At 38.9% G+C, this 10010-nt stretch overlaps 1 protein-coding gene across 1 annotated transcript in view; it reads right to left on the bottom strand.

Annotated features, from left to right (window-relative positions):
- GRM5 (glutamate receptor, metabotropic 5) overlaps positions 1 to 10010 on the bottom strand; it is a 629334-nt gene that overhangs the window by 180032 nt on the left and 439292 nt on the right. Inside the window, exon 3 of the mRNA XM_010847207.1 lies at positions 6130 to 6365. Coding sequence (XP_010845509.1) covers positions 6130 to 6365 — 236 coding nt within the window. The remainder of the gene's footprint in view (positions 1 to 6129; positions 6366 to 10010) is intronic.

Here is a 10010-nt window from a genome sequence, read left to right on the forward strand (position 1 = left end):
CGCATATATATGGAATTTAGAAAGATGGTAACAATAACCCTGTGTACGAGACAGCAAAAGAGACACTGATGTATAGAACAGTCTTATGGACTCTATGCGAGAGGGAGAGGGTGGGAAGATTTGGGAGAGTGGCATTGAAACATGTAAAATATCATGTATGAAACGAGATGCCAGTCCAGGTTCGATGCACGATACTGGATGCTTGGGGCTAGTGCACTGGGACGACCCAGAGGGATGGTATGGGGAGGGAGAAGGGAGGAGGGTTCAGGATGGGGAACACATGTATACCTGTGGCGGATTCATTTTGATATTTGGCAAAACTAATACAATTATGTAAAGTTTAAAAATAAAATAAAATTAAAAAAAATAAAAACATATAGAAATTTAAAAACAAACAAACAAAAAAACCTCAACATTCAGAAAACTAAGATCATGGCATCCGGTCCCGTCACTTCATGGCAAATAGAAGGGGAAACAATGGAAACAGTAACAAACTTTATTTTCTTGGGTTCCAAAATCACTGCAGATGGTGACTACAGCCATGAAATTAAAAGACGCTTGCTCCCTGGAAGAAAAGCTCTGACCAACCTAGATAGCATATTAAAAAGCAGAGACATCACTTTGCTGACAAAGGTCCATCTAGTCAAAGCTATGGTTTTTCCAGTAGTCATTTATGGATTTGAGAGTTGAACTATTAAGAAAGCTGAGCACTGAAGAATTGAATGCTTTTGAACTGTGGTGTTGGAGAAGACTCTTGAGAGTCCCTTGGACTGCAAGGAGATCCAACCAGTCCATCCTGAAGGAAATCAGTCCTGAATATTCATTGGAAGGACTGATGCTGAAGCTGAAACTCCAATACTTTGGCCTCCTGATGTGAAGAACCAACTCATTGGAAAAGACCCTGATGCTGGGAAAGACTGCAGGTGGGAGGAGAAGGGGACGACAGAGGATGAGATGGTTGGACGGCATCACTGATGTGATGGACATGAGTTTGAGTCGGCTCTGGGAGTTGTTGATGGACAGGGAAGCCTGGCGTGCTGCAGACCATGGGGTTGCGGGGAGTCAGACATGACTGAGTGACTGCTCTGAATTGAATCCCTCTACAGTGATTTCTTTTGTCTCCATAGTTTTCTTTTTTCACACTTAAGTATTTTGCTCATCTGGGTGTGTATGTATATATGTATACAAGTGTGTGTGTGTATACATTGTGGTATGAGGCTACACCAGCTTTTTTCTCTATAGTTAGCCAGTTGTACCAATATCTGATTTCATAGGTGTAATGGCTATTTAGTGGAAGTCTTCCGGGCACTGGCATTCCGATGGCTGCCTTTCTCAAAGATTGTTGTTACATGAGTTTTCTATTGTTATGGATACAGTCATCAGTACTTTAGTGGGAAACCAGAAGAGGCTATATGAAAGACTGTTATCCAGGTGTTACTATAAATCATTAGTTTAAAGAAAAATAAACTGTACTTAGAAAATTATACTAAGGTAATATTAGTGGTTTTGCCATGAACATTGTGCTGTTAATATTAGTCACATTGATTTCCCATACAGATTAAAAAAAAATCACTTCAGCTGTAATCTATTGGGAATTAATTTCTAGGAGTTGGTCTCTAAGATGGCTCTGCTACTTATTCAGTGTTAAGTGTTTTCTGTTAAGTGTTAAGCTTTTTGGTTACTCAGAGCTTTTCTTTAGCTCATTCTGTATAAGGCTACTGCTAATTTTACTCAGATTCATATACTTCTCCTAGGTCTTATACTTTGCCTTTCAAGAAGTTTCTAAAAAAACAAAACAAAATGGCAGTTATTCAGCTATGAGTATTTCCACTCTTTGTATCAAGTCATTTTGCTTATTGACGTATCTATTAGATTTGGGTACTATAGAGAGTGAATAAGATGAAGATTTCTTGCCTGTCATGAATTGTAAAGTCCAACTTACTTCTCCAACTCAAAAATGGTTGTCTTATGCACACTGCTTGATGAAAGTATATTCAGGGAAACACTACTCATATTCAGTAGTGTTACAGAATAAACTACCTGGGGTCATTTGAAAATGTAGATACTGAAAGGACATTTGAGTAAATAAGGAAATATGGTCAAAAGTAGAGATTATTGAATATTGAGGTATCTATTACTGCATTCCATAGTTATATACAAATAATCTTAATATTTATTTTTCTCTTTTTTGTATTTTTGACCTATATGTTAACTATTATAGAAGGCAATTTTGATTGTGATTTTTAAAATTAAATAGTCTCTCTCTTTAGTGTAGTATGGACTTCCCTTGTGGCTCAGCTGGTAAAGAGTCCACCTGCAAAGTGGGAGACCTGGGTTCGATCCCTGAGTTGGGAAGATCTCCTGAAGAAGGGAAAGACTACCCATTCCAGTATTCTACTATACAGTATTCTGTATAGTCCATGGGATCGCAAAGAGTCAGACATGACTGAGTGACTTTCACTTAGTGTAGCATATAAGCTAAACTTCAGACAAACCTGAGTTTGAGTCTCAGTTCTGGTGTTTTCCTGAGCAAGTTGTTTTGTCTCTCTAATTCTTGGTTTTGTTATCTTTAATGATAACGACAGTTCTTCTCTCATTGAGAAGAATAACGGAGGTATTACATACCCGTGTTCATCTTTATGTACACGGATGACACCTGTTGACAGATAACATTCCGCGGGGGTGGGACTAAAAGAATGCTTTTCCATAACTAGAGTAAGGGACAGCCCCTGAGCAGAGAAATCACATCAGGGTGTTCATGGGAAAGGCAGAGCTGCAGCAACAATTTCAAATGGAGAATTTTATAGAATAATTTCCATAGAAATAATGTTTCCATGTAAATCAAAGAGTTTTTCAAGATTGTATGTCAAAAGGCCTCCAAAAGAAAAAAAAAAGTAAGAGAAACAAAGAATTATTTCCAGGAGAGGACATTTCAGACAAAAAGAAGTTGGGAAGGAAGAACACTAGTACAAAAGAGGGCGAAGGAACAACTGGAAAAATTTACTTAGCCACACTGGTTAGGGGCTGTCACTAACTCCTTACCAGAAACGAGACTGGGTCTGCAGCTGACCCTCCAAAATGCCTCCAATGTAGCTACATAGAGTTATCTGTACACAATCATAGGATCAGTGCATAGAGGATGTGTGCACCCCAGATCTCAAGGGAAGAAAGAAGTTTGTGTCCTTCAGAAACTGGATAGACTTTTTGATGATGGCCATTCTGACTGTTGTGAGATGATGCCTTGTTGTGGTTTTGATTTGAATTTCTCTGATAATGAGCGATGTTGAGCATCTTTTCATGTGTTTATTAGCCATCCCTATGTCTTCTTTGACTTCCCTGGTGGCTCAGATGGTAAAGTGTCTGTCTACAATGCGGGAGACCCGGGTTTGATCCCTGAGTTGGGAAGACCCCCTGGAGAAGGAAATGGCAATCCACTCCAGGACTATTGCCTGGAAAATCCCATGGACAGAGGAGCCTGGTAGGCTACAGTCCATGGGGTTGCAAAGAGTCAGACATGACTGAGAAATGTCTTCTTCTTTGGAGAAATGTCTGTCTAAGTCTTCTGCTTAGTCTTTGATTGGATTATTTTTCTGGTATTGAGCTTCATGCATTGCTTGTATATTTTGGAAATTAGTTCTTTATCGGTTGTCTCATTTGCTGTTATTTTCTCCCATTCTGAGGGTTTTCTTTTTACCTTGCTTTTAGTTTCCTTCATAAGCTTTCCTTGCAAAAGCTTTTAAGTTTAATTAGGTCAGAGTTGTTTATTTTTGTTTGTATTTCCATTACTCTAGGAGGTGGGTCATAGAGGATCTTGCTGTGCTTTATGTCAAAGAGTGTTCTGCCTATGTTTTCCTCTAAGAGTTTTATAGTTTCTAGTCTTACATTTGGGTGTTTCTTTAATCCATTTTGAGTTTATTTTTGTGTATGGTGTTAGGAAGTGTTCTAATTTTATTATTTTACATGTCGCTGACCTCTTTTCCCAGCATCACTTTTTGCATTTAGGTTGGTTCTCATGTGGTGGACAAACCTAGAGATTATTATACAAAGTGAAGCCAGAAAGAAAAAGACAAATATTGTATTTTAACGCATATGTGTAGAGTCTAGAAAGACGGTAGTGATGAACCTATGTACAGGGCAGCCCTGGAGATGCAGACGTGGAGAACGCGCTTTTGGACACGGTAGGGGGAGAGAAGGTGGCGTGATTTGCGAGAGTAGCACTGACACATATCTATGGCCATATGTAAAGTAGCTAGCAGTGGACCTTTGGGCTTCCCTGGTGGCTCAGACGGTAAAGAGTCTGCCTGCAATACGGTGGACCTTAGTTTGATCCCTGGATGGGGAAGAGTCCCCGGAGAAGGGAATGGCAACCCACTCCAGTATTCTTGCCTGGAGAATTCCATGGAAAGAGGAGCCTGGCGGACTACAGTCCATGGGGTCACAAAGAGTCAGACATGACTGAGCGACTAATGCACACAGTGAGCATTTGCTATATGACATAGAACCCAAAGCCAGTGCACTGTGACAGCCTAGAGGGAGGGGTGGGATGGGGTGGGAGATAGGAGGGAGCTTAGGAGGAAGGCGATGTATGTATACATATGGCGGATTCATGTTGGTGTACGGTGGAAACCATCACAATATTGTAAAGTAATTATCCTCCAATTAGAAGTAAAATAAAATTTAAAAAATTAAATTGAAAAAAGAAACTGGATAGAACTGTGAAAAATATAAACTTGGGTATAAAAATTGTGAAACAGAAGTCACAGTCCTGTGTATTCACACACGTTTTTTTTTTCATGAAAATAAAACATAAAAACAAAGGAAATGAAGAAGCATTTGAAGATTCTGGACAAGAGTTGGCAGTATTTAAAGCAGGAGAGAAGCAAATGTAGTTTCATAGCAGGCTGCTGTGGCTTCTGGATTTCACGGGGCAGTACCATCCCACACCCCAGCCTTCCTGTCCACTGTTGCTAGACTAGGTAGGAACTTACATGAGGCTGCCACAGTCTCACTTTTCCAAATACTGACATGTAAGAGTCATCACAGATCAGCACTTACTACTTCTTTCATTTCACAAAAGAAGGTACTGATAGAAAAAACACAGTATGGATGTGAACTCAGGAGATGCATTATAAAGAAGTCCCTACATTGTTCCTATTTTCCTCATTTTGGTGCTGGTGACAGCTTCTCTGTAGACTGGAATTAATTCATGGGCTAGGATTTCAACCTCAGCCTCATTGCTCCAGTGCTCTCTCCTGTTCCAGCATCATGATAGAGGCATTATACCACCAACTAAAACATTTCACTCCTTTGTAAACACATATGAGGTGCTTGTTACACAATGCGGGACAAATCAGTCTTAGCAAACCCTTTGTTGGTTTTAACAAATCTTAACCTTTGCACTTTGACTTACAGATCAACATTGACCCTGTCTGATTATTAAGAGTCAAGATTCCCTTTGGATTTGCTACAAATAAAACTGACCAAACCCTTTATTTAAAATTCCTGTTACATCATGTACAACACTGAAGTGCAACTTTTGTTGGCATCATGATCTCCCTAACTAGACAATAAATCCCTTGAGGGCAGGATCTAGTTTGCCTCATCTTGTTACCCTTACAACTAAAGGATTCGTTGTGAATCCTTATAAATCATTTGAATGGCTCTGCTTAGTTTATGTCTCCTGGAACATCATAATTATACACAGCAAATCCTTGCTACTGTTTTATAGTTTATTGATGGAAGTAGGAATTGGTCCGTCCTTCAACATGCACTAATTCATTTTTCAGACATACATGAAACCCTTGTTATGTGCCTTCCACTGTGCTAATTGCTAAAGATAATCAAAATAACCAGAATGTAGTTCTTGCCTTCAAAAATGTCAAGAAGAGTTCCTTTCTGGAGCTCACATTAGCTTTGTAGTACACTGCCAATATCCTGAATGATAGAAACAGTTTGCAATCTTAATAGAGTGAACATTTACTCTCTTATATTTTCTTATCCCTCTAAGAAGCAGTACCCAACTCTATATAAGAGCCCTCCTTTCTAACAGATGACAGCCGCTATCCTCATAACACAGTTCACTTAAATTGGAGCCTTACCCACTTTAAATGAAAGAATAAATCTGCTTACTATTGCAAGTCTTGTTGTATTTGCTGTTCTCCTGTGCAAACCCTTCCAGCCGGCACTGAAAGCGATGCTGCCAGAATTCTTGAAACCAAGGGTTTCGGAGGTTTGTTTCTGGCCGGAGCTTCAGATAATAATCATCAAACCACTTGACGTCGGGAGACTGGAGCTTGATTGTGATTCCACCAACAGCTTCTCGCTGATAGCCATCTGTCACATCATACCTGTCAGCCCAGCCGTCACTGTGGGGAAACAAAAACCCCTCAGCTCAGAACAGGTCTCGTCTGAGAAAACGATGCTGTTTGCTATCGTTTTGAAAACATTCATCAGTAAATGGCACTCAGGCCACACTATGGTCTTACATTATACTACATGATTATTGAGATAGCAGCTCAAATCAAATAGGATAAAAAGTGCAAAATACAATGGAAACTTTGCGTCTAAGAATGCTGGAAGGTACCAGTCTCACTTACCTTGAACTGCAGAGAATAACCTAATGCTTTTGGCAGAATTTCACTGGTTGTAAAATAGAGTATAATCATGAAAGCTATATATCACCGTTCACACTATTTACTGAATGTTTAATAGCTAGGTTAAATTAATTTTAAGTATATTTCTTTTCCTTTACTTAATAATAAATCATGATAAGGATCATAAAGTAAAACTGAAAAATACTTCTAAAATATACCTAATGTTAATTTAACCATCATATGATATTCATTTTTTTCCTATATTTTACATGTAATGATGTGTGAGTGTGTGTGTGTGATCACTTGTGTCTGACTCTTCGTGACCCCATGGACTGTAGCCCACCAGGCTCCTCTGTCCATGGGATTTTCTAGGCAAGACTACTAGGGAGGGTTGCCATTTCCTACTTGAGGGGATTTTCCTGAGTGGTTAAACAAGAGAAACTTTCTGATTATGATCATTCTATTAATTGATTCATCAGAGCCCAAACCGAAGTCCTTATAGTCCATATCCTCTTTCCTATCCCATGATACTTCTTTAATAAGGATACATGTAAAATACACATATGAAATCATGTTTTACACTATCAGTACCAGTTCAGTCACTCAGTCGTGTCTGACTCTTTGTGACCCTATGGACTAAGCAAGCCAGGCCTCCCAGAACCTACTCAAACTCATGTCCATCACGTTGGTGGTGCCATCCAACCATCTCATCCTCTGTTGTCCCCTTCTCCTCCTGCCTTCAATATTTCCCAGCACCAGGGTCTTTTCCAATGACTCAACTCTTCGCATCAGGTGGCCAATGTATTGGAGTTTCAGCTTCATCATCTGTCCTTCCAATGAACACCCAGGACTGATTTCCTTTTCATGGACTGGTTGGATCTCCTTGCAGTCCAAGGGACTCTCAAGAGTCTTCTCCAACATCACAGTTCAAAAGCATCAATTCTTCGGTGCTCAGCTTTCTTTATAGTCCAACTCTCACATCCATACATGACTACTGGAAAAACCACAGCATTGACTAGATGGACCTTTGTTGGTAAAGTAATGTCTCTGCTTTTTAATATGCTGTCTAGGTTGGTCATAGCTTTTGTGTCTCTTTACACTAGAGTCATTGAAACAACTTCTTAACAACAGGCCATCAATGATGGTGACAGGAATCATACTCCTCAACATCAATATCATTCTATGTACTGATCACTCAAAGTAACCTAGGAATTTCAAAACAAGTTTGAAATTGGAGAGTTTCTATTATAATAGTGTAACAGAATAAGGAAGAGTATTCTAAGCTTATTTGGAAAATACATGAGATAAAACTTTGGAAATAAAAGACATAAAAATGTGTTTCTTTGAAATCTGGACACACCTTGGGACATTCAGGAAAAAAGTGTCTGACTTTTCCCATCCTTCCTGTCATTTGAAATATGCATAGCTTATGCTGTGTATCTGCTGGACCCAGCAGTACTAACCGTCCTTTAAAGAGGCACACGTGCCCTTTCAGGAGAAGTAAATAAAGTCAAGGGAAATTTAACAATGAAAAAAGGGTAACAACAAAGAAGGAAGAGATGACATGGAGAGAGTTGAGAGGAAGAGTGGAATGGAGCCTCCTGAATGCAAGGCAGGAAAGGGTTTGGAGATAAGCTGGGTGAGGGGCAGTAGGCACTGGGAAAAGTTGAGTGAAATGGTTTACATTAACAATCATTATTTATTTCACCAATATTCAGGTATTTCTATTTATTGGAATGTTCATTTCTTTTTATCTTCCTCCCAATGCATTTTTGTTTTTTATACTTTTTATTTCAGTAAGCAGAGGGCATGCTCCAATATTTTGGATATAAAATCTGTGTATTATGTAAGGTTTTATGTAAGTAATATGTAAGTAATAAATTAGAATAAGTAAAAAAAAAAAGCATGTACTTTTTTCAGTGTGTTCTGCTATACTAACTCTGACTTAAAAATTGATGAGAGTTGTTCCAAAGGTCACAGATTACTCATTAAGATATCATAGGGGCTTAGGATAACTTGAGATTCTTCCGAAGGCATCAGTGGGTGAAGAAGGAGGAAAAATAAACAAACAGAAAAAAATAAGCAATTTCTTCCTCTTAAGTCCTCCTTGACAAGAAAAGATTTTATTAAAAATGATCTCTGCTGAAATTTCAGAAACTTTTGTGGCAGATCAGGAAAAAACAAGTAATGGAATATGTTTTGTCCCCAAGTTGAAAGTGGTTACTTCACACATTGTCTTCCCTCAAGTTTCTCATTTTCAGCTGCAGAGGTTTTATTTAAAGCTGACAAGTTGAAATGAAGTGGGCTTGTTTGCTTCATTTTCTCGCTCTGTTTTGGAGGGTTTATTATATCACTGATAGGAGAGTGTGGGTCTCACTGGCACTCGAGGAGATGCATGGGCGTGCTGCAAATGGGACAGGAAGCCCTGTTTGTCAGGTGGAGCGGCGTTCTCCAAGAAGGGGAAATTTAAATTGCTCCTTTTGTTAGTGTTAGCTTGCTCTTATGTAATGCTGTGATTATGAGTATTACATAAGAAATGTTAAGATTATAATGGGTCCAATTTACCCTTCACAATTCATTCACTGAATTTAATGGGGATTGTAAAAAGCCTGTCTTGATAAACTTTTCTGGAGGTAATGTTTCCATTAAAAAGTCAGGACCAGTTTGTTAATTTACTCCTCTCTCATAACATTCTTCAGCTTTTTGCTTTCTTTTTTTTTCCCCCAGGAATTAATTTCTACATTTAATTTAGCAAAAGATGATCTTTTTTTCAGTAGTATATAAGTAAGCTGATTTTAAAACAGGTTTGTTGTAGGGATTTCCATTCAACAGCAAAATAAAAACTGTAGCATAGTTTGTACATAAACAGAAAATTCCAGTATCTGTGGACAGAAAAGGGTTATTGTGTTTAAGCTTAGCGGGGAATATTTGCCATCTAAGTCTCAATAAAGTTCAATCCATATTGGCTAAGTTAGATGGTGCTCTATTGACTTTAGCTTATTAAATATTAACATTTTCATAAAAATATGCTTTTAAGGTTTGCTTTAAGATGATAGGGTATCTCTTAGTAAGGAATAATAAATCCAAAAATGAATAGCCAAGAAAACCTTGGGCTTACCTTTCTACTATCTAATGCTTTCCATTGCATTGTTAGAGTGGACTCTTAGGATTCTGGCACTACTGTAATGCTTTTGGGTGACCTGTGTGTGTGTGTGTGTGTGTGTGTGTGCTCAGACATGACTGCCTCTTTGTGACCCCGTGGACTGTAGCCCACAGGCTACTCTGTCCATGGGATTCTCAAGAATACTGGAGTGGGTTGCCATTTCCTTTTCCAGAGGATGTTCCAGATCCAGGGATCAAACCCGTGTCTCTTGCATCTCCTGCACTGGCAGGCAAATTTTTTACCAGTGCGCCACT

This window comes from Bison bison, unplaced genomic scaffold, assembly GCF_000754665.1.
Source record: "Bison bison bison isolate TAMUID 2011002044 unplaced genomic scaffold, Bison_UMD1.0 scf7180017864245, whole genome shotgun sequence".
In the NCBI taxonomy this organism is placed as follows: Eukaryota; Metazoa; Chordata; class Mammalia; order Artiodactyla; family Bovidae; genus Bison; species Bison bison.